Source organism: Conger conger, chromosome 10 (assembly GCF_963514075.1).
Source record: "Conger conger chromosome 10, fConCon1.1, whole genome shotgun sequence".
NCBI classification, from domain to species: Eukaryota; Metazoa; Chordata; class Actinopteri; order Anguilliformes; family Congridae; genus Conger; species Conger conger.
Genome location: NC_083769.1, coordinates 37,254,539 through 37,279,501, shown reverse-complemented (window position 1 = coordinate 37,279,501; position 24,963 = coordinate 37,254,539). Strand labels below are relative to the sequence as shown.

Below are 24,963 nucleotides of genomic sequence, written 5' to 3'. Positions count from 1 at the left end.
AAATGCAATTAGCATCAAGTCAGAGGCAGAATACAAACAAACAAACAAACAAACAAACAGACAGAGAACAGTTAAAACAGCAGCAGTCTTTTCAGAACCGTCACAACTGTTGGGAAGTGGGAAGCCACTGGTGTCCTTGACGATCTTTAAACGCGATTCCACACAGAGCACCGTAGAAACAGAATCGGGGGAGGGGGGTGAGAGATGGGGGGGGGGGGGGGTGGGCAGCTGTGATCTTCTCAGGATTTGGGGGAGCTGAGATCCCCACCTCCAGCTCTCACACACCTCAACACAGTCCTTTATTTGGAAGCGGAGGTAAAATCAGCAGGTCTCCAGTGGCGTGGGCAGCAGTTCAGTGGAATACACCTCTGAGACCCCCGCGGGAGGCGCCGGTCACAGTGTGGGGAGGCGGCCCTGCATAGTGGAGGCCGTGGCCCCTCTGCGCTCCTCACACCACCAGCTGGGTGATGTCGCACTTGTCGCAGCGCTCCTCGGACTGCAGCACCAGCAGGCCGCAGGCGGCCGCCCGCACGTACAGCACGGGCTCCTGGTCCGGGCGCGGCACGCAGGACGGGTACCCCTGGCACACCGTGTACCTCTCCAGGTCCAGCAGCATGGACACCACCTGGTCCACCTGCGCCAGGCGGGGCGGGTGGGCCTCGTACAGTGGGTGCGTGAGCAGCAGGGGCTGGTCCTGCACGCTGAGCTGGTAGAAGAAGCCGGGCTCGATCTGCAGCACGGTGTCGGCCATGGTGGACAGCTTGGAGCACTGCAGCAGCTGCAGCCGCGGCCCCTCCACCATCAGGCCCACCCAGTGCGGCGGCAGCACCGTCCTCCGCAGCGCCTCCAGAAGCCGCAGCAGCTCCCGCTCCGCCTCGCTCACCACCGGCCCGCTCCTCGCCAGGCTGAAGATCTGTGTGATCTGCAGGGCATCATGGGAGAATGGGTCTCCAGCGGGCCGCTAATGGCCTACAACAGGCCTGTTCCTGGAGCTCTACCGTCCTGTACCTTTTCACTCCAACCATAACAAAGCACACCTCATTCGACAGCTAGAGATGTCCTTTGAGATGCTATTTGGTGGAATGAGGTGCCAAATTAGGGTTGGAATGAAAGCCTACAGGGCAGTAGATGGAACAGGGCGAGGAACTGCTCAAGTAAATTTACACTCAACACTGTCAGCCGCCCTGTATGTTTTCATTCCAACCCTAATTTGGCACACGTCATTCTACTAATTAGCAGCCCAACGAGATCTCTAGCTGTTGAATGAGGTGGACTTTGTTATGGTTGGAGTGAAAACCTACAGGACGATAGATCTCCAGGATTATAAATGGAAATTTATAAATGCTCAACAGTGGGGTTGCACATACACGATTCCCCAATTCCCTATTTTTTGGAATGTCCAATCATCTGCTACTACGTTCATGCGCAAACCCCCATACCTCTGCGGCTACCAGACAGTCAGCTCTGGCGCGGTCTGGATTCCGTCATTCGACGGAACACTATAAATATTCACTTAATCTTTTAATAGTGCTATACAGCAAATTATTATGTAGCGAGTAACATTTTTGAGGTGTTACATCCGTGCACCCCCGGTGCTGTCCAAATTCAGCTTTCATTTGACTGATTTTTTATGTGAAACCTGTGAACGTTTGGACAGCTTCCTGCTGGGGGGAGCAGAATTTCAATAGCACATCTTGGAAAAAGTGGAGGACTATCTTGCTTTCCAGCCCCAGCATGTCAGGCACAGAGCTGAAGGGATTAAATCCTGTCGGTACATGTTTGTTGTTTCTGTCACCACATCAATGGCAACCACAACAGGCAGCGATGCGTTTTTATAAAATAACAGCTACAGTAACACCCACACCACGCTAAGCCAGGAACATGAAAAAATCGCATGTTCTTTCCTTTTTTGAGGACACTTTTTTGTGTTATTTCTCCCCCAGTTTTGAATGCAGGAGCTGAGCCGATTAATGGCGGTGCTCCCGCCCAAAACGCACGCCTCTGCTGAGGGGAAGCCAGAGGGGGACAGCGGACCAGTGCGGGAAGGCTGCAGGAGATCGCTCTCCAAAACAATTCTGTTTCATCAAGGACCAGTTTCACAGATGAGTCCAGAAATGAAATGAGTCATTTCTGAAATGAGTCCAGGACTAAGAAACTAGCTCTTAGTCTATGACTCTGAAACTAGCTCCAGAGTTTCTGTCTTGTAATTAAATCTTTTTTTCCCCTCTTTGAAGTAGAAAATATTAGCCTGTCTTAAGATACTTTTTGCTTGTGAAATTGTGAAAAATGACGTTAAATAAGTACACCGCACGCCAAAATATGATTAAAATACTTGTTAAGATTGACTTAATTTGGGGGGGGGGGGGGGGGTTTATCAGTGCCTGATGTTGGGATCTAGCCCACGTTTGTGTACAGAACCTTTACTGACGAAGGCCTCGCTCTGAAACAGTGGAGTCTGCTGCTCACTCACCACAGGTGTAGACTCTGCCTCCTCTGGCTCCCCAGAAGCCACCTCCACAATCTCCACGTCCCCCCCCAAGACCAGAGCGTCTCCCTCTGCCCCGGGGTGGCTCAGCAGCTGCGGAAGGTGCCGGTACTGTGCTGGCAGGCTGGCCTGGTTATACAGATCATCTGGGTCCTGCTGAACGAAGGACAAGTCAAATGAGAGGAACCTTTTCCACAACCGAACGGCTCACTCACAGGAGTGTAGGTCCAAGGCCAGGGACGTCCCCAAAAAAGAAAGTAGAGGTTTGGGTACTGAAACCCGCTACCAATGTGGCACTGGTCCGATATGAGCAGTCCCTACCGGACTGAAAAACATCACAGATTTCAGTGCCACAAGCCTTCACTAGTTAATGCTACACTTGGTACTTTTAGCAAGCTAGCCCACATTAAATTCGGTCAAAACACCAAAAATAAAACGATAGAAATGACATGTATGACAAAGTATAATTTTAATAATTACATAAACAACCAAATTGTAACATTTCTTTGCCTTTGCAATAAAAAAGACGTTCTTTAATGTCATTGTTTGTTCTTTATTTTAAAGAAGGTATCAGGCACCATTTTAAAAGTATTGTTTTGGCATCAGTATTGGCGAAATCTAAACGATACCCATGCCTAGTTAACAGTGAGATGGGAAACGGAGGGGGTTACTTACCGAAGGAGGAAGGGGCAGGTTGGTGTCATAGGCAGCAGGCACGTGGCCCATGTTCCCCATCTGAAGTCTCGTCCGGTCCGTTTGGAAATCGTCCTGGTGCAGGGAGAAAGCGGGAGGTAAACGGGAGGTTTTCACTCCTCAACACTGAGCGAGTGCACACACAAATGTCAGCGCATGATTTATGAGCAAATGCAATGAGCACAACAAGAAAATAAATAAATAAATAAAATGAGCACAACAAGAACACTCCTGGACGGGAGCAGAATGAGATTCCCACCACAAGGGACTTTCTGTGTCAGATATTAACAGTGGCTATCACCTGTACATTCTCCATCCACAGCAGTGGTAACCAACCCTGTTCCAATCTACTGTCTGGTAGGTTTTCATTTCAACCCTAATTTGGCACACCTGACTCTACTAATTAGCAGCTCATGGACATCTCTAGCTGCTGAATGGGATGCGATTTGTTAGGGTTGGAGTGAAAACCTACAGGACGATAGAACTCCGGGAACAGGGTTTGCCACCACTGGTCTAAAGGCTCTGCTGTAACTTTCGCTAGGAATATGGACAGCAGTGATCCCAGTCAACAGTCAGGCGATGGCAGAACATCCATGAGCAGATCAGACGTATGGAATGATCAATGTGAGAATGATGTCCCTGCTGTCTGGACCCCACTTTAGGTCTTTCCTGACCTGGATGCGGATTGGACAGCTGCTGTCGTAGAGCTCCTCAGAGACCAGCATTCCATTGCTGAGGTCACAGGTCAGCACAGAGTTCATCTACAGGAAGAGAAGTTGAGTGCCCATCTACCCACCCATCACACACAATTACAATGTTTCGAGGGGAGTTCTCCCTGCATTAGTCATTCAGTCTGGGCCCAGACTTGTGTTCATTATGGCGCCTCCATTTTGAGAATGGGCAGCTACCGCGGACAGGTGCTCACCTGTGAGACGGCAGCCTCGTTGTCCTCGTCATCTTTGACGAAGTTGTAGTGCCCCGGCCGCAGCGTCCCGATGTAACCGTCCTCGTCGTCGTCCTCGGTCAGCTCCACGTCGTCCCAGATGGGCCTGTGGGATCGCCTCTTGCTCCAGTACTTATCCCGGGCTGTCCTCTGCCTGACCCGCGATTTACTCGACTGGAAGGGCAGCAAGTGCCTCTGTGGAATGCAAATGCATGCATAGACACACACACACACACACACACACACACACACACATACGCACATGTACACACACATATATACATACATACACACACACACACACACACACGCATGCCATATACATACACACACACGCCCACGCACACAAACATGAAGTTTAGTACATGGTAATGGCCCAAAAACTGTCGTTTCTACAGTATAGTAGTTCTACAGTAGTTGTTCACTCATCTTCTTGTGACATGGTCAAGGGATCATAGAACAGGACCACAATGCAAAACGGCTAGCCTGGGAAATCAGTGGCAACCTCTTCATAACCAACCATCCACCCAACATTTGGCACAGTTAAGTGCTAAAAACATTACATTACATCTTGTGAGAATATATAAAACACTTTCACAAATATGGTATTTACACATCACACTGGGTGTGCTCAGTATGAGATGGATGGGACCCTGTTAGCTACAGCGTGTGTAATTGATCGACTATTCTGAAGTGCACTGCTACTGGCTAATGTTGCACAGAGGTTATCCATTTACTGCAAAGGGCTGTTGGCTAGGATACTTTATGATCCTGAAACGAGAAAATGGCATTCCTTTATAAACACACATTTATAAAGGCTTTTTACCACACTGTAACGTTAGAGCATATTTTTACACGCTGTGCTGCACCCCCTCTGGATATCAGCGTCCACTAAGTGACTGTAATGCTTCAGAGCACAGTGTGGAGACAATGCAGAGATTGATTTTCATTTCATTTTCCCAGTCTTTTCCTCTGAATGCCATGTTTTAATTGATCCTGCACACCATTTAACACCAAAAACAGCCTTGCAACCTTGCTGCCATGCACTGGCAATGTTATAACACTGACAAAACATTCCAATAACATTGAACATTTTGTATTCTCTGGGAGCCAAGCTCTGACGGGGCAGACGCTGCCCTCTCTGCAGTACCTCCGACCGACCACAAGATGGCGCTCACCATAGCATGACTCTGGCACTGACGCAGACGGCACTTCTGCCTCTTCTTGTTGCGACCCCCGAATTTGGGCTTGTCCATGCAGAAGTCGCATCGGCCGCAGTCCGTCGTGCGCAGGCAAGCGTCGCATTTCCAGCAGGCGCGGCGACTGCGCTTTTTTGGTCCGTACTGAGCAGAGGGAGCGGAGGTTACTGTGTGAGTGTGTGTGTGCGTGTGTGTGCGCATTCCTGTCATAGAGGAAGAGGGGAGCAGTGCTGGATCAATTAAAAGATGTTATCTCTTCAAACAAAGCGGTTTGAGGTTACCAGTTAGGAATATAACCATAAATCTGCTGCTGAATCTGAATATGCTTCTTGTTCCCATTTCATACAAAATAACACCATTGCTGTAGAACTAACATATTCACAGAACTGGCCATTTCTATTGGTTTGTGAAATATACGCCAATACACAGACTTGTGTCCCAGCACGGATTCAGAATCATCACAATAAGATCAAATACAATTTGCTTGTGTTTTTTGTTTCAACAACTGTGGCTGAAATGTTTTGATATTATTATAACTATTGGTTTTATAATTATTAATATTATGTTATGTATATACTTTTACTGTAAACTTGCTGTTTATTTACACTTTAGATGTGATGAATGCATTGTTCAATTGCTTGAAAAACAACAAAAAGCTGAACTGAAAAATAACACCCAAGTTGGTGCTTAAGCGTAGGAACACGGTCGCCCTCCTTCCTCATACTCACGTCCGTGTCCTCGTGGTCATCGTCGTATCCAGGGAAGTCTTCAGCATCACTGTACTGAGGAACTGCATATGGCTGTGAGAAGAAAAGGAAGACCTCTCAGACCAACAGCTCTGAGGCCCAGTACACAGGGTCCATCCATCCATTGTCAAACCCGGAGAGGCCGGAACCTGTCCCAGCATGCATCAGACGAGCGGCAGAAGTACACATGACCCAGTTGGCCAAAAGTTGTACCTCTGCTATTTGTATCAATGAGCTTGTTTGTTTCTTAGCAACACGGACCAACACGAGTACTCCAGCAAGAGCCAACAGCAACACCCCAACAAAAATAATTTAAGTCTACCCTTTTTTTTTTCATAATGTACAGGAATTTTAATGTACCAATATGAGGACAATGTAGGCTGTGTGACACAGTCATATTCGATTCATCAAACTACGTGCAAGTACTTGCATTTGACAAAGAAGCGATCTGCATGAACAGATTAGGAGAAAACCTTCCGATTACAAACACGGGCTTGAGAAAGACGAAATACTGTTGGGAAGTGTAGTGCACCATTGTAGACTTAACATTGGCAGCAGCGTGCTGGTAGAGCCACTGCTGATCACTGTGTGAGAGTTGGCCATTCGGCAGTAACTGACAACCACCACCTCCACTAACACTGGACCAACAAGGTCATGTCTACGGAGTTATCACAACCATACGTAACGTGCACAAACACAGTTCACTGCCACCACAACACAGGGCACTTCACAATCATGCATTGGTCTGCTCAACCTTACAGCAGTGGCATTGTCCTGCAGAAGATAACACTGAATCCAGTAGCAGTCATGCCGGCACATCTGACGTCCCGTTAATTCATGCATTTTTAAAGACATATACAGATAAAAATGAGTCTATAGCAGCCCCATTCCAAGCCTGGCCACCTCACCTTCTTAAAACGTTTAGTCTCAGCGTGACGGGCCCTGGGTGTCCTCTAAGGAAGAGAGGGTGCATAATTGGCGGGGTAATGACCACAATGAAATGGCATGACCACAATCATTTTCACAGTTAAGCTGCTGCTAATCAAATATTCAAAACGATAACCCCACATGTGTTTTAAATTAAAAATGCCAGTGAAAGGGCATCAAGTAACCAGCAACCAAACCCCCCCCCCAGGATAACTGGGTATCAAAAAAAGTTTTGTAGACAATATATAAGAAAATATGACAACATTTTTGAAAGATTTGACATGATCAACAAAAATTTGTACACTGCCAATTGCCGTGAAGAAAATAAATCAATTGGAGATTTACCATACTCTAGGCCGAGATTACTCCTGGTCAGAATACCCTTCCCCCAGACAAATTTTGGTTTCTAATTAAAAGCTATTCGGGGCAGGGAAGTAGAAGTTAGTAGTAGTAGAAGTAGAAGCTCAGTGTATCTCTGCCTGCCATAAACTATGAGAAGGTGTAGTTATATATTGGTACATTGCATCATCTATGTTAATTCATTAATACTGACTGGTTTCATGATAAACTAAAGGTGTTTTGACCAGAGTTTGGGGGTGTGAATGTTTATGTGCGAGTGTAAATAAATGTGTGGGGGGTCAACTGTACGTCGCTCTGGATAAGAGCGTCTGCCAAAATGCCATTAATGGGGGTGTTGTTGCTTTTTTCCCCTCCTTTCCTGGTTGTCAGTTATGTATTTCAATGCTTTCGCACCAAGTTTACAGGTCATGCAAATAAAGCACATTTGAATTTGAGAGACAGAGAGAAGAGTGAGAGGAGTGAGAGAGAGACATACAGAGGGGAGGGAAAGAGATAGTGAGAGACAGAGAGAAACAGACAGAGAGAAACAGAGTGAGAGGAGTGAGATAGAGAGACATACAGAGGGGGGAGGGAAAGAGATAGTGAGAGACAGAGAGAAACAGAGAGAGAGAGGGAGAGGAGCGAGAGAGAGATGTTTATTTAAACATGAGCAGTGTGGAGAGTAAACAGCCTGCATCACATGGATGCAAATCTGAGCTTATTTGAATATTCAAAGACCACTGAGCACTGCTAACGTCCACTAGCAGCCCGAGTCACAAAGACCTCAGAAAACACACATTAATCTCCCTAAAAGCCAAATCCATGCAGCCAAAATATTACACTCGAGCTCTCCAAACCCTAAACCGGTCCTGGTAATGTTGTGTGGTGTGGAACCATGGGTGAAACCAGCTCTTCTTATATAATCAGGACAGAAAAATGAAAAATCACAATGTTTGCTTTGGACTCTTATAAATGGACTACGAACCCCCATGACACAACTCCACAATGAGCATTTCACTGTAACAACACAAAAAAAAAAAGAACAAAAACCGCTGGCCACACTCACCATCAGATCATTTGCAATTTGCCTCTTTAATTTCTGCAAACAACAAAATGTGTTTACTTTGGCTTCCATTCCTTTATGTGCCACAGGCCTATCACAGATGCCAAATAGACATATTAATCAACTTAAGTATTGCTGTTGCAATACAAGTCCCTGCTCTGTGGACTCTGCTTGACTACTTTGACTGTGATCAATTATACATAAGTTTGATTACCATTTTGTCATTACATTGCTTGTTTATTTTTAACTTCTATTTTATTCCTAGATTTCTCCCCAATTTTTCCCAATGCATGAACTCAGCGCAACTTGACGATCTCCCACCCGCAGCTGCTCCTGCCCACATCAGGGGGAGATGGCAGAGACACACGTTCATGTGACGTCTATTCCCTCGATTTCCACACTGCAGACGCACCACCAACCACACACTGCCCATGTAGCTGGAGTGGAACAAGGTCAGCGCAGTTTTAGTATGTGCGTCCGCAGGCGCCTGGTCTGACCAGGTGTGGCCGCTATAGAGCGATGAGACCATGGGATCATTCCCCAGCGAGGCCTTGCCAATGCGAACCTCCGGTCATCGGTAATGGTGTGACCGGGATTCGAACACAGTCACAGGGCTCACAGTTTGGAGACAACCAGATTTTTACAGCCTGAGCAACCCGCAGACCAAACCCATTGTTATTTATATTTTTGATGTTAATGATATTTATTGATATTTTTTGCATTGCGATGTTGTTATTTTGCCTGTTATCTTATTAAGTTGTACATCCTGCTATTGTGCAATCCTTTTGCATTTTCCATAACAGGCTGAACTAGTTTTCACATGTGTGGTCTCTGAATATTTACCTCCCACTTACGGTTGGTCTTACACTTTTATCCAGAGCGACATACAATGATTGTCATCTTGCTGTAAGTGGCTCTGGATAAATGCATCTGTCGCATGGCTGTAACGGAACGGTTATTCCTATGTGATGAGCAAGTGCAGCATTCTCTTACCGTCATTTTAAGTTTCCTCCCAAACTTCGATTTTTTATCTGTCTTTTTCTGAAAGAACGATAATGCAAGTACACATATGTTAAATCTAATATGTAAAGAATCAGCAATAAATAATTGTTTAGCGTTCCTTTAAAAACGGCATTCACTGATGAAACATGAATACAAAACAAAAACACAAAAGCACAACCAATTATTAAACAATCATTACACTTGGCATGTCAGACTATCACACTGACAATTGACAAAAACTTGATTAACGACATCGCACATTTACCTTGAATGTTAAATTTACTATTTGCCTTACAAAGCAGAAGCAGTTAAAACTTTGCTACTTTTCTCATTTTTTTATTGCTAACCTGATCCATTTATATCATTGGTACTTGAAGGCTATATTGCAGATGTATTTTCTATTTTATTAACGACGCATTCACTGCGCTCGAGTTCACCTTCAGTTAGCATTACTGTGTTTCATGCCAGGAATGTATTTTACAATAACAGGGAACACAATAATCATTCTTCTAATGAAAAACTGATACAAAAATGTATTTTTACACAGCCACATGTAAAAGATGACCCAGTCAGAGAGGGTATGTGTGCTTGGGCCAACGTTTTAAAATCTTTGCTCTTTAAAAAAAAAAAAATTATTATTATTTTTTTAATAAAAAAAAAAAAATCGGATTATTTGCGAACGCGCGGCCGCAGTTCTTACCGGCGGACTTGTGAATGGTTCCTTTGTGTCAGGCGCCCTCCCAAGCACCCACTGCCCTTGTCCATCCTCAAGAGAGGACATGACACAAGAGCTCCATCACACCACTCATCACCATACAGCAAATTTCATCAACCGCATTCAAAGATAAACCACTGCAAAGAATCACTGTCTTAACAAGCGTTTTATTCTTGGAATAAGACTAAAGATCTTTTGTTTTTCTCTCAAGCCGAACAGCTTGTTTTAAGTAAGTTTGCTTGATAACTGAAATTGTCTTTCCCCATTGGCAAATCTTGAAATTACTCAAACTATCTTACCTCATTGGCAGCATTTTTGTATTATTTAGCAGAAAAGGTATGAATAAATAAATAAATAAATAAATAAATGAGATCTCAATATCAGACTAAAATACTTGTAGACATTGGTCTTTGCAGTGTATCAACATTTTTGAGAAACTAAGTTAGCGCATACTGTCGAGGTGATTAGTCAGTGATTTTTTTATAACGCTCGTCAGGTTTTAGTTGAGGGATCCGGACATGCAAAGGCGTGCAGTATTCATGTGTGCACGTGAGGCAACAGAGGGACAGAAAGAGAGGCTTCAAGTGCAGGAGTAGTGGGAGTTTTACATACACAGTGTGTTCAGTGTCAAATCAACTCTAACAGAGTAAATATGGTCCCTATGGGACTGTTCCAGTTGCATTAACACTGCAAATTGTACCGTGTAATGTGCATGTTGTTGAAGAGCAGAAAGCATAAAGCTCTTCAAAAAGGTTTGGTTTATTGTTAGTATTTAGTATATGGTGAGAACAGTCCAGTTTAAATGAGAGTGGTTCGTTTTATTGTGAGACACTTCAATAGATGCCTGTGCTGCACTTGAATAAGGCTTTTATATGTTATATAGTATAAAAATTCACATTGCCTGTAGCACAAAACGGCGTTGCTTAAGTCTCAAAGTCTCGCACATTCAAACATATTTCTGTGTATTACTGACAAATCTCTGAAAACATTAATTTTGTACTGCCCTATTTCAGAAATCTTTTGCCATGTGCTTTACCTAGAAGGGGGACCCTCCCTGTTGAAATTTGACACAATTAAATTGCATTCTTTAATAGTTTTTGTCCATTTAAAAATAAAAATGGATGTATACTGATTTCAACTGCTTAACTGTATAACTGTAGACGTTTTCTTGGAGTTGCTGGTATATGCAATTACATCGATCTGAGAAGCATCATCATCACAAAATGTTTTGTGTTTGCACTCTTTAACCTGGCAGTAAGCATTCTTAAAATCTGAATACATACAAATAAATAAAAACTATTAAAAAAATAAATAAATAAAATAAAAACAACTAAAGCCCAGAAGAATGTCCCTGGATCATTCCAGTGAAATCAATCACAGAATGTTTATTTTAATTAATTCATTTTCATGTTTCCAAAGCTTCCCAAAAAAAGCACTGGGAGCAACTATGGGTAAGGGGATATGTTCTTTTTATTAAACTAAAATTTTCAAACCGAATTTTCCAGTAAGGGGATGTTGACTGTTTTTGTTAAACTACAGACCTACCTATAGAATACTACATTAGAATACTTTTTAGCAAACAGTCTTTTGTTCAACTCTCTAGTTCACCGGTTAGTGCCGTTACAAAACAGCTGGTTTGTAAGCACAAGTGCCGTTCGTTCGGCCGGCTGGCAGACAGATTTCACGCGGAATGATCCTCTTCCGTCTCCACGGATACCAGCAGCCAGTACCTTGCGGATCGGACACAGGCACTTCCTCCTCCGGCAGCGAACAGGTTTCTGGGAGGCGGGGTTTAAGAGGCCCTGCCGACAGCTGGCGCACGTACCACAGTCCTCTGTGACGTGGCACGCCCGGCACTGCCCGCAGGGCAGCCACTGTGAAGAGACGGGCAGAACCCAGTCAACACTGGGGAGAACCTACTCACTGCTGGGCAGAACCCGATCACGGCTGGGCAGAACCCAGTCACGACAGGGCAGAACCCGATCACTGCTGGACAGAACCCAGTCACGTCTGGGCAGAACCCGATCACTGCTGGGCAGAACCCAGTCACGGCTGGGCGGAACCTGATCATCATGGGGGTTCTCCCTTCCTCCACTTCCATCTACAGCACCCCAGAGTTTAGGGCAACCCTACACCCTACCCTTCCTCACTCTGACTCTTCAGCTCCCTCAGACCTTTAGCAGGATCCACAACCCCTGCGACGCCATTTTGATAACCTCAATGCAAGCACCTCTTTTAACTGGGTAAATCTTTAATTTCCTAAACAAGCCTTTAAGGGCAGACAGATCGGAGAGAGAAAAGGTAAACTGAGGTTTGCATATAGCTTTGGTAGGTAACTTTACTCATAAGAGAAGGGGAGATATAGCTGTTGAATATCGCCAGGAGCTTGCAGGCTTACACAAGCATGGGGCACAGTTGTTAACGCTCTTTCTTTGAAGCGGCCCAAGAGAGATCCTCATGGTTGGTGGAGTGGGCTCAGATTAAAATTAGGAGCAAGGGGTATACAGAGATCCCATGAAAGTGCAGGAACTGTCAGCTGTACTGCAGTTGGAAGAGATACTGAACTTAAAAACAGCTGGCAGCTTTTAGCTTATTTTAAAATTTCAACAGTGAAGCTTCTTCAGTCGCAATAACATTTGAAACTAAAATATCTAGTATGGTGGTTGTTCACTCGTATATCTAATCACATTTATTTTTTTGCTAATTGGAAGACTGGACACAGCCCAGGGAATCTGAAAAGGAAATGAAGTAGCCCAGTAAACTAAGTTGAATGGCAGGCCTCACTGAAACCCTCCCATGAACTTGGATTTGACCTTGGTGACAAAACTGTAGCCTTCTATACATCATCCCTGAACCAATGCCAGAATATACAGCAGTGAAAGCCTGAATTCACATGTGAATTATATGTATATTATCTGAATTCTAGGGATTCTAATGAAAAACTACTCCAATTGTCCAGAAGCTTAGAATTGGACATCCGTGACTGTGACGCAGTATGAAAATTCTGCGCTCAGCTGAAATTGACTAAATTAGCAGAGTGAGAAATTGCCCTGAGGGACCTGGAACGGGTCGCACTGATGTGCATTTACAGCGGTGTCCACACTCACTGCTCGCCATCTCGCCGCCGAAATGTGACCTGGTTTTTCATCCCTCCCCCCTGCCATCCACCACCCCTTGGCCCATATAAACCCCTACGATCGCTCAAAATGGCCACAAAAGCATGCTGCAGTCCGCTCATGGTGGCCTCCTGTCTGGGATCTTACAAGTTCCGACCCACAGGGAGCCATTTCATTACACAACTTTATGGGTATTAAAGGTACAATAGGTGGGATATTTGTGTTAAATATTACAAGACCATTGTAAATCCCTTCCTATCATTGAAAAAAGCTCACTGACGTGTTGACTCACCCTCTGCCTGGGTTTATAGTCCTTAAATTCGGGTTTTATAATACACAGTTGACAGACCAACACTGTACCAAAACATTGCACAGCTGTACAATAATTAAAGCTCATTGGTTGAAAATTGGTTCTAATTGCCACAGCCAATGGTGTGTGTGTGTGGGGGGGGGGGGGGGGGGGTTCAACGTCAGCAGTTCACAGAGAAGGGGGAGGGACAAATAGTGTTGTGGTTTGAGGGTCATTGTTGCTGCAATTCTTCTCTTGACCGTTAGAAGTCAGAAATTACCTACTGTACCTTTAAAATATTCATCCCTAACTATCAACATCAACACAATAGCTCGAGCCACGCAACACTCCTTTGTATTCACAACAGAACAAGGATTTCTGTGGTGAATCTTGAGCAACTTACACAACTCTCTTACACTTACACAACATAGTATCTATTTCCACAGCTGGATATTTTTAAACAGTCGGCTCAGGTTCTCATTATGAACTGAAAATTACCGTTACCCAAGGAGGCCTTGATCAGCAGATCAATTTGGAGGACCAATTCCCACCTAAAACCAGAATATTTGCCCAGTAGGACAGGCATGCTCCTAAACACGAACAAGCAATCAAAGGACAACATGGTTGCCAAATTAGATTTAGGAGGTGGAAAAATAAGGAAGACCAAAACATCTTGAAGTCAATATGGGTATTAACATATTCATCCACAAGTGCCAACATCAAAACACACAGCAGATCCAGCCACACAGCACTGCTTGGCATTCACCACAGAATAACCATGGCACAAGCAATGAACATTTCAAGCTCTAGAATAGACAATTTCTTCACAGAGCATGTACAGCACAGGCAGGATACCCCGGAAAGAAGAGAGAAACCCCAGGAGATGAAGAGGAAGCGCTCCATGCACATACAAGGGAGACGGTGGATGAACAAGCAGGAAAGCACATGCAGGCAGTGTGATGTGTGGGAAAAGGACCGTCATGGTCAGAGTTACCTTCCTGAAGACTATGTTTCGGGGGGCTTCCGGTTTCTTCTCAGCTATACAATCAGAAAGCAAAAAAAAATAAACCACCAGCTTAGGCAAGGAAATATCTGGGACATCATCTGGGGCAACAGCTTTCTTTGCCTTCTTGATTAATTTTCTGTCACTGTGTCATTTTAGCTCTCCGATTTAAAGGCACACTACGCAGGATTTCTGTCCTTGCTCCTGTGTTTACAATCAAAAACGTGTCTCCTCCTCCCTTCTCAATCCCGCCTACACCCCCAACATCACCCGGAGTAGTACTGCAGGCTACTGGAATCATGTGACTTTCAACACAGTAATGGCTCCATTCAGACCAGTCAGGAAGTCAAAGGTATGCCAAAAAGCTTGACTAACATATCCGATAGCAAAAACCATATGCAGCAGGGTAGCTAGCTCCAGCTAAACATTAATAGTGATCGAACGGACCTACGCTAGCCACTGCTAACACAGCACCAATGGGTTTTAGTCTGCTCAAGCCTTCCTCAAAGCATGGCAAAATTCACAAGTGCATCGATTCATTGTCGCTTTCATTTTTATCTCAAGTCTCCGGGAACGTCCTGGAGTCTTTTGGATTTTGGCCTGAGCTCCCTGCCCATGAGAGGGATAAATCTCCCGGAAATACAAGTTAGAATCTCCAGAAAATATGTGGCAGCAGGGGTCAGCTAACGTACATAGTACATAGTACAGCTAATAACAGCAGCTACCAAACCTTACCAAATGCAACACTGCAGTAGCCAATCCATACACAGTTCATCCTGCAGTCCACCTTCTATTGCCCACATGCTTTTCAGATACCATTAAAAAAGGGTCACGCCCATAAATGCCCCAAACACGTGAGAATAACAAATACAGGTACAGAAGCAGGGTATCGGATAGAAGTGAACACGGACACAGGTTGGCAGAGCATCATAGTAATGACTGAGCTTGGTGTTTTATAATATTTTCAAGGTGAAAATCCTGCATAGTATGCATTAACAAGTGAGAACAAGTTGCTTTCCCTGACAGACAAGTCAGAATTAGGGCTCTATACCACGCAGGCACTTTAACTTTACTTCTACAGGGACTGTTGACTGAGCTTGCATGTTCTTTTAAAGCAACACCCTGTTAATTGTCACAAAGCCATTGAATGCATGAATGCTGTACCTATACATTTCATATTAAATACGAGTATGAATGATTAACTGACCTCTCCCTGAACAGAAGAACAAATGGTTTTACAAAGGAAATGGTGCCAGAGTAACAAAAGGACATGTGCGGGGATGTCTGTGTCTAATACAACACAATATTGTTACTGCTGCATGCTAATGCTTTCTTTCATTTAAAAAAACTAAAACAAGCAACCATAAGCAAAAATGAGACATACATTTGCATTTTGGACAAAAGGCTTTCTGGTCCGGTCTCCTGAACACCATGCCAGGATACGAGCAGCCACATTGGGAACAGCCACTGAAACAAGAGAAAAATAAAATAAAATAAATACAATTTGAACAGAAAAGTTTATAATTTGTCATACAGAAGTTCCACATTAAAACAGTTCACAAAAAGGAATAAAATTGGTATATAGCATTTGGCTACTCACTACACAAGTGGTCCTGCTGATCCAGCATAGCCCATGGCTCCGTCCTCCCCATTGGACGTCGAGGTGGGGTCTAAGGACTGGGAGATGTCCACGGAGCGGGGGGAGCGCTTGGTTACCTGTAGCGAGAAGGCGGGGGAGGACTTGAGCTTGTCCAAGCCCTCTGGGGCGGCGTTAAAGTCTCTCTCGGGGCTGGAGCTGGGGCTGATGGGGGCCAGGGTGGTGCCCAGCCAGGCGGGGGAGAGCCGGGGGAACAGGGCGTCCCGGCTGGGGGTGCTCGCGGCACTCAGTCTCTGAGGGGAGAAGTCCCCAAACTGGAGCGAGGGGGTGTTGGCGGTCCGGCGCGTGGGCGTAACGGCGCCCAGGGGGGAGGCCCGGACGAGGCGAGGGGGGGAGCTGAAGGAGTTCGGGGAGTGAGGGGAGGGTGGGGCGGTGGGCTGGGCGGTGAGCAGCGGCCGCTGGGGGGTGGTGACCTGGCTGTGGGGGGTGTGGCTCCGCTCGGGGGTCCCCGTCTTCTCCGAGGAGAAGCTGCGCTCGGACGGCGTTCCGTCCTCCGTGGAGGCACTGTCTCCCTTACGCCGCTGCGGGATCACCGGACGAGGAAAGGGGAAGATCAGTACTCAGTAGCCATAGATGAACCTGCTCCTGAGGCCTGATTTATAAAGCAGGGTCTCGCCGTTAGCTGGATACAACTGCTACCCTGCAAACTCAGTCATCCCACCTTGTCAAATACCGCCCAGGAATTCTAATGACAAATTTGGGATCGATCAAAAAAGTGCAATGGAATCGATCATAAGTGGGCCAAAAAAGTGCTCAAAAAATGTCACGGATCTGAACAAATTCAGGCTGAAGCAAACACGAGCAAGACCAATGAAAAGCAACCGATTAAATTAAAAATAATAATAATAATAATAATAAAAACGTACCAAATTGTACATGAATCACACCTGGGCCAAATACGTTTTGGATTCAAATACTTTTTTGTGCACGATTGACATGGTGCAATTGAGAGTATTTTGAGAGGATAGTGTTACATTACAGTATTGACATCGACATTACATTGACGATCTAATCCAGAGTGCCGTACAACAAAGAGCAAAGTGCATACCCATAACCAGGGACAAGTGCGCTGAAAGATCCTAGAGGGAAGTACAATTTCAAGTGCTAAAGCGACAACAAAAATAAGGACTTGGGCCTATTTGATTAATCTGACAATGGAATATATCGGAAACCATTTTTATACAGCACAAGCGATAGACCGATTTACAATTACATGGGACCAATAAACAGCTTACACAGGTAAATGAAAGGAGCAAAAATACCATCCTAGGCATAGGTGCCAATATTCCAGACAAGCTCAGAAAAGCATAGAAAGGCAAAATGGTTATTTCCTGTACTTCCCTGCATAGGCCAAGATGCAGGCGTGTGCCACACCGGTACGTACCTTTTGCCTCTTTCTGCCCTCTTCCAAAAACAGCCCAGACTTGTAGTCAAAGTTGCCGAGGTCAAAAGTCTTTGGCAGGAACTTCATCAGATCAATCTTGCTTCTCGCACGGCCACCAGTGGGACTAAAGGGGGCAGGGGGGGGGGCAGTTTATCAATTATTTCTAAATTATTAAATATTGTATGAATTATTAACCTCATGCGTGGGCGCCTCAGCAGCTGGGCCACTTGTCCCCTCAATGAGGTTAAAGTGCGGTAAACTCGTGTATTTTACAAACCCATGTTTTACCACACGTATGAGTGTAACATTTCTTCATATTACTGTGTAATACATGTGTGGATATTCAATTCAATTCAGTATTATTTGAATAGAGCTTTTTAAAGTTATTTTTGAGTTTTTTTTAATTGAGCAATTGAGTGAAAAAATATTTTTTAATCAAACTCGTATTTTGAACTTTGACAATTTCATTGGATTTAAAATGAAATATGAAAGGGGGATGAATATGGGGTTAAAGTGTCAACTGTCAGTTTTAATTTGCTATTCACTTCCATATTGGGAGTTCTGTGCACGAATTACAGCTCTTTTAATACACAGCCCTCAAACAGTGGTGAGAATAAACTCCGCAATGGGAAGAAACATCAGAAAGAATCTGACTATAGGGGGGGTGCCCATCCTCCACTGGCCAATAGGCTGAGTTGGTAATAGTTGACACATTAAACTAGCAGGTAAAGTAGAAAGTCCACATAGAGGAATGAATTGAACAGACGGACCAGAATTAAGCCAATGAAAGTGAGAGAAATGAGAACACAGCGATACAGGTCAAAAAAATGGCTTAACTAAATACACTGCTCAAGGCTGACTATGAGTTGACTCAATTCCTACCTGTCTGTACATGCCTTTTTTACTCTGCCGTGCAATGCCATCGCTGCGTTTTTCTAAGCCTGTGTGTAATGCTAGTGGCTTTGCGGATACCTCATGTAGTACGTGTCCGTCTTTCCCATGCTGAAGCCGGAACGTCGGAACACTTCTTTCCGCTTCCAGCCTTCTCCCAGCAGGGGCCAGTCCAGCCACTTCTCCCCCGACGTCCGCCCCCTCCGCCTGATGGCACCGCTGCCAAACCAGAGCACAATCAAGGCCATCCCTTTCCATGGCTATCCACGGCGACCCCATAATTATCCATGAACCCAGACAGCCCCAGGGTTTAAATGAAGATTGCAGTTAAATAGTTTTATATGACATGTGATTGTTACCTGTGTATTTAAAGGGACAATAGGTAAGATTAAAACATTGCTACAAGACCATTGTAAATCCATTTCTATCGTTGAAAAAGGCTCACTGATGTTGACTCACCCTCTGCTTGAGTTAAATTCTGGTTTCAAAATATACAGCCGTCACTCTGTACCAAAACATTGCACATCTGTACAATGTACAATGTACATTGTACATTGCAAGCGCCCTGGTTGAGAACTATTGCTTATTATCCAAGAGAAGACTACATGTCTAGTTATAAAACAATACCAGTTCACTACTGGTAGCAACAAGCAAATTAGCCATAGATAGCTTGACGAATTTACAAATATCCACCTGAGGCAATACGAACATAGTAGCGAGCGTTGCGAGCATTCTTGTAAACGCGTTATGTCTCAGGTGGATATATGTAAATTCGGCAAGCTAACTAATAGCTAATTTGCTTGTTGCTACCGATAACAAGGGTGTTTGTTGCTGCAATTCCTCTCTTGAATGTCCAAAATTACCTATTGTACCTTTAATAAGATGATGCTATGCATCACTGGTTGGTTATTTATTTATTTCACTTTACACATACAGTCAGGTCCATAAATATTTGGACATAAGTTATTGTTATTTTCACTGTCTACCACAGGATATTGGAGGTGGAAGTAAATAATGAATACGAGCTCAGAGCTTCAGCTATAATTTGAGGGTATTTACATTTAAACAGGGTGAACGATGTAGGAACTACAGCCCTTTTTATACATAGTCCCCCAGTTTTCAGGGTAAAAAAAATTTTTGGACCAATGAAAATAATCGTAGATTAAATAATAGTTTTTCTATACTTGGTTGCATATCCTTTGCATGCCATGACTAGTCTGGATATCTTATTTTCAGGTTGCCCTGCAAGTGGTACTAAAACACTTTGAAATTAAATGGATCTTTATGAGAATTGAGATCCATTCAAATGCAATATCCTGTGGCAGTTATACAATAAATAACAATAACTTTGTCAATATCCAAATATTTACTGTGCGTATTACTGACGGTATATGGAATATGACATTTAGCCACACTTCCTAAGCTGATATCCTATTGGCTAATCTCATATCGGCTAATGGTGTGATTAATTCAGGTGATAAACCCATAGTTATGTGCAGGGTAATTCTTGTGAATAAATATATTCGGCATACCTTTGTTTTGGATTCTCTCCATTTTTTTTTCACGGTTTCTTACTTTTTTTAAATTCTTTTTTTTACCCCTTGCTTATCCACAGCTATCCCGTTTGTACTCATCACCACACTTCAGTATCAGGCAGTCCTCCCAACGCTATGTGCAACAGAAATGAACTGCAGGAGTTATCTGTACATCCCACGGCTATTTTCTAAATGTTCTTAGGAAACCTATACACCTGTGAAACCAAATAAAGAATTGGCTTCAGAACCAGTGTCTATGAAGATTGTGAAATGCACAAACACACTAGTCTCCAGTCGTCCTTCAACAGCAGGAAGAGCTGCTGCGATTAGCTCATTTCTACTTTTCCTTTCAATGGGGGACCCTGGCATCTCAAACTGTTATTCATGATGTCACACCCCGATTTACACATGCTATGACTAGGCAAGTGACAAACAAGCCCATTCATATGTCAAAGCGCAGGTCTTTTTTATACTGAGTATATTCAACTCATAGTCAATTTAAATAATGCCACTGTTGCAAAACTGTAGCATAGACCAAAAGGGTATGAGCACAAAGAAACTATGAAATGAAACAAGTATATATTTATTTCACACTGTGGTAAATATTATGCAACTAACATTAGGCCTCAAACATGAACTCTGGCAAAGTTTCTGGTTCCTGGTTTAATCTGTTTTAGTTAGAGGAAAGAGTGCAAAGTGCAACTACCAGGCATGACACATCTGGGGGTGGGGATTTCTGGGCCAGTTAACCTCTTTGACTGTCAACACCAAAGCACCAGACACGATCAAACCCATTTTCTGTATTTATCGGGTTGAGCACCATGATGTACTTGCAAACACACCCACAGTACTCTCAGTATGAATTATGATCCTGCACATAACAAGGAAACAACGAGTTCTTTATGGTGGAGAAGACGAACAGTGAGCAATGAAGGCTGGCAGATACCCTTCAGCGTTTTTTCGTGAGAGCAATATTTTGTACCTACTGACGGTCTTGGTGATACAAAGATAGCTCTAAAAGCAGAAGTGATACTTACGGAGTGCCCCTGATCTGCTTCCTGTCAGTAACAACGCCGTCATTTTCCCCGACCGGACTCTCCCTGCTACCGTTGACCCGCACGGACGAGTCCACACTCTGCCAGTCTTCTTCCTCATCTTCATCATCCTCCAGCGGCTCCAGCCAGTCTCCGGGGGGATCCTCGGCGCCCTCCACTTGAACGCTAGCCCCCACGGGGGGTACAGGGCATTCTGGGACAGAGTCCCCGCCCTCGGCCACCTCGACAGCGTCGCTGGCGCATGCGTCTCCTCCTCCCATGCTCCCCTCTGCCTGCCCGGGCTTTGAAACGGGCAGATCCGGTGGTCCTTCCTTCATTTCCGAATCCCGGCGTCTGCCCTCCAGGCCCCCACGGCCTTGGACACACTCATAAACCCTCAAGGCCTGTTCCTCTGTGACGGCAACACAGTTCTGTCTCAGGACTATCAACAACCGCCCGCTCTCCTCACGGTCGTCTCTGCTCGCTGCTCCTTATTCAAGGACGATTTTCAACATATTTAACTTGAAATTAACATCCCCCCCCCCCCCCTAAATTACAGATGTTGCTGAAACTTATGAAACCTTAGGCCACGTGTTTCAAATTCTTCTTCAAATTCCAAATCTGCTGTGAACATCTAACCTGAAAAAAAAACAAAACAAAAAAACATGAAAAAACTGCAAGTTGTTCCATAAATTTCATGCTGAAAGGCAATTTTATAAAAAAGACTAGATACTATAACTTTATCACATTACAATACAGTAGTGCATGCATTGTCCCATATTAAGCTAATACACAAAATTATGTGAATGCTTATAGGTAAGAAGACAACAGATTGTCATTACATTCAGGAGAACAGTACATTTCAGTCCCATGGTGGACCGGCATTAAAAAATATTTTCAAGATGTTGTAATATATTTAAACAATATTTTTTTCTGGGTGCGTTTGATGTACACGAATTTTGAAGGAATATAGAATCTTATAAAGCAACCACAGCTGAATTTAAGTCATTAAATACAGTATATACCACACAGTTACCGGGTCCAATACGTATATTATTATAGCAAGGTGAACGGATGATATCAGCATATTCAAGGAGTAGCCTGCAGCGTAGTGGCTAAGGTACATGACAGGGACCTGCCAAGGTTCGATCTTGAACCCCGGTGTAGCCGCAAAAAGATAAGCTTCGCGCAGCTGTAATTCAACAGCAAATATGCGGCTTTAATATGTCCACAGACAACCAATCGACCACTGACCTAGGAGGCGATGAAATTTGCACAACTTACCGACTGAACCCTCGCATACCCGGGGTGGTGAAATCACCAGTGCAGCACACAATGGAGCTACAGGGTGCGGTTGGCACCGGCACAGCCTGGATTCTACCTGAGACCATGGGGCTCATCCTGGTGCCTTAACCAAATGAGTGACTCAGCAGCCCATAATACACTTTTTGTAGCTACATGCAGCAACTCGTTGTTGGTACCCACGTATATTTGAGTTTTTTTTTTTTTCTGCCTAAAGCAGAGCAAGCAGTTTCATATTTCTTCCGCCCTGTTTTATAAGTGTGTGATCACTGACACAGTACAGGACCGGCCCCATTAAAATCCCAGGCTCCCAATCTGTCATAGGGTCAGATTTTGCTTGCTGTCATTCCGTTTGAAAACAAACACACACATACATTTGTAATATACCAAATTTGTTATTTATAAATAATACATAATTACCAAAACACATCATAACTGAAACCTGGTGATATTGAAATTGGCAATTCACGGACTTAATCAAGACCACAGCTTGCCTGAAATATTAAAGCTGAATCATGAATATCAAGTATGACAGAATTCTCTGGAAAAAAGCAATCACACAAATTAATCTGATTGACAGGAGAGCCCTTTGCATAGTGCAGTACAACAAACCATGTTCCTATGTGCCATACTGCTGACAGACAGACGTGATTTAGCTACACAGGTTCACATATTAAGTCTCATCTAAATATTAATTTAAAATGACTGTTTGTATTACTATGGAAACTGGCAGTTATGCGAGTGTTATAACAACACAATTATGTGAAAACGTAAACAAGAAATTCTCAATTAAGGGATATGAGCAGCAGAAAATAGGCACGATCCATTTGATCATTTCAGTAATAAAAAAACTATATTGTGGAAATGGCGATCAGTAGAAACTTAGAAACTAATCGTTAGAATTTCACACCCGCTAGAGAGCCAGAGACGATGGCTACACACCACTGTGGGGGATGGTGGAACATATATTTAGCAAGAGGGGCAAGAAAGAAAAAAAACATTGGAATGGTTGCCATGGTGACGATATTGCAGTAGGCAGAGCGAGACGAAGGATAGAGGGAGAGCGGGAAAAATACAGCCCAACTTAAGCTCTGCAATGCAGCGGCATAATTACGCCAGCCTAACGCCATTTTGAAAGATTTACAAGATGGTAATTCATAGAATGGGACAATTCAGGCAAGCTACACAGGACCATCGCATCTTCAGAGACCGAACAGAGGATGCTGAAATGTAAACAGAACACGCTGAGGTCGGTGTGTAAAAATCTGTACGACAGCAATAGAGTGATTATAAAGACCATTTCTCATGCCACTTCTCCTTGCTTTCAGGGAGGACTGAATTAACCTAGTTATTACACCCCAGACTTAAATGGCTGAACAAACAGAAGAACACGACTTTTATATACAGAGCTAATAAATGTGTAGCTTCGATCATGCAAAATTTATGAGGTGCATTTTCATGTAATCTTTTATTTGCAATTCAAAAAGTGACTTCTTTGAGTCATCGCTTTCCCAATTATGAGCCCCTTCCACACACTCTTAGAATTAAATTAATATCGCAATCCTTACATTTTAAATAAAACAACCTACTACTCAAACACCTGTAACCCCAACAGTACGTAATCAAGCCTCATGACACATTTTTAGTAATCTTTAATAAATGGTCACATTATATATGCTATGCTAATTTTCTTAATTTACCAAGGCTGTATATTGAACTGACACATGTAATCTACAAGTTTCAAAAAGATAGCCCAAACATTAACCAATGCAAAGGGCCATACACTCAGAATTCTAAACAACCGGTCTGATTAAAACAACATCTACAGCAAGAGCAAAATCTTAAATAATATACTGAAATATGCAGTACATATTCAGTCTGCTTGGCTACATTAAGTTTAATAGGACACAGAAAATGCATTATGCTATACTCTACCTTTAAGATTATTACCAAACCAAAGCACATCACAACATGTGTTCGCCCACACTGCTTTCGAACAGAAGCAATGCATACTGCTCTGTTCGAGATGGAGCATTGGCTTTCTCAGACCAAATTGCAAACGTTATCTCGAGGCTCGAATACCAGAACAGCCTATCTACTACTGTGACACTCGTGATAAAGATTCTGATTCTACATATTTAAAATAGGCCCTTCTTGCAAAAATAATAATAATCAATACAAAATAAAAAAATAACACAGTGTGTAAGCTTTTTAGTCTTTAGGATATTCTCTGCTGCACTCACATCACACACAAAACTTAGTTTAAGGGCATTGTGGGGATGGTAGTTTTTGTACAATGTAGGCTGACTGTTTTAGCAACTGAATAATTTAGCACACTGTGACTGCAACTGTAAAGCATGTATACACACTCCAAATGATGCAGACAATTACCACGCGATGGGAAATAGGGTAAGTGCACAATTTGCCATGCAATTACTGTGCGTTTGCGGATTGGACTGTGTTTCGCTACAGCAGAGTATTCATGTGTGTAACACATAGATAAGTAGGCCAGAGCTTGTATAACTATTAAAGAAGTTGAGAATATTCCGGACATGAACCATGTTAATGAGAAAAACAGGTACGATATACATAGTCAAACACAACAGTCTGCACACTGTCTAACGTTAACTTACTAACACT

At 43.7% G+C, this 24,963-nt stretch overlaps 1 protein-coding gene across 7 annotated transcripts in view; it reads right to left on the bottom strand.

Annotated features, from left to right (window-relative positions):
- Positions 1-203: 203 nt before the first annotated feature.
- The window catches only part of mbd1a (methyl-CpG binding domain protein 1a), a 36,440-nt gene continuing 11,680 nt past the window's right edge, over positions 204-24,963 (bottom strand). The window contains exons 2-19 of one of the 7 annotated variants that reach the window (XM_061258532.1): positions 21,025-21,660; positions 18,534-18,671; positions 17,562-17,685; positions 16,121-16,698; positions 15,905-15,987; positions 14,512-14,555; positions 11,843-11,986; positions 10,098-10,163; positions 9,389-9,436; positions 8,399-8,431; positions 6,975-7,019; positions 6,049-6,120; positions 5,300-5,464; positions 4,104-4,316; positions 3,853-3,939; positions 3,161-3,253; positions 2,471-2,641; positions 204-922 (exon numbers count right to left, since the gene is read on the bottom strand). In XM_061258532.1, coding sequence (XP_061114516.1) covers positions 449-922; positions 2,471-2,641; positions 3,161-3,253; positions 3,853-3,939; positions 4,104-4,316; positions 5,300-5,464; positions 6,049-6,120; positions 6,975-7,019; positions 8,399-8,431; positions 9,389-9,436; positions 10,098-10,163; positions 11,843-11,986; positions 14,512-14,555; positions 15,905-15,987; positions 16,121-16,698; positions 17,562-17,685; positions 18,534-18,671; positions 21,025-21,359 — 2,913 coding nt within the window. In that variant the 5' untranslated portion in view covers positions 21,360-21,660 and the 3' untranslated portion in view covers positions 204-448. Of the gene's footprint in view, positions 923-2,470; positions 2,642-3,160; positions 3,254-3,852; positions 3,940-4,103; positions 4,317-5,299; positions 5,465-6,048; positions 6,121-6,974; positions 7,020-8,398; positions 8,432-9,388; positions 9,437-10,097; positions 10,164-11,842; positions 11,987-14,511; positions 14,556-15,904; positions 15,988-16,120; positions 16,699-17,561; positions 17,686-18,533; positions 18,713-21,024; positions 21,661-24,963 lie in introns of those variants that run through there. The other 6 variants (XM_061258533.1, XM_061258537.1, XM_061258534.1 and 3 more) reach the window with 6 other exon arrangements.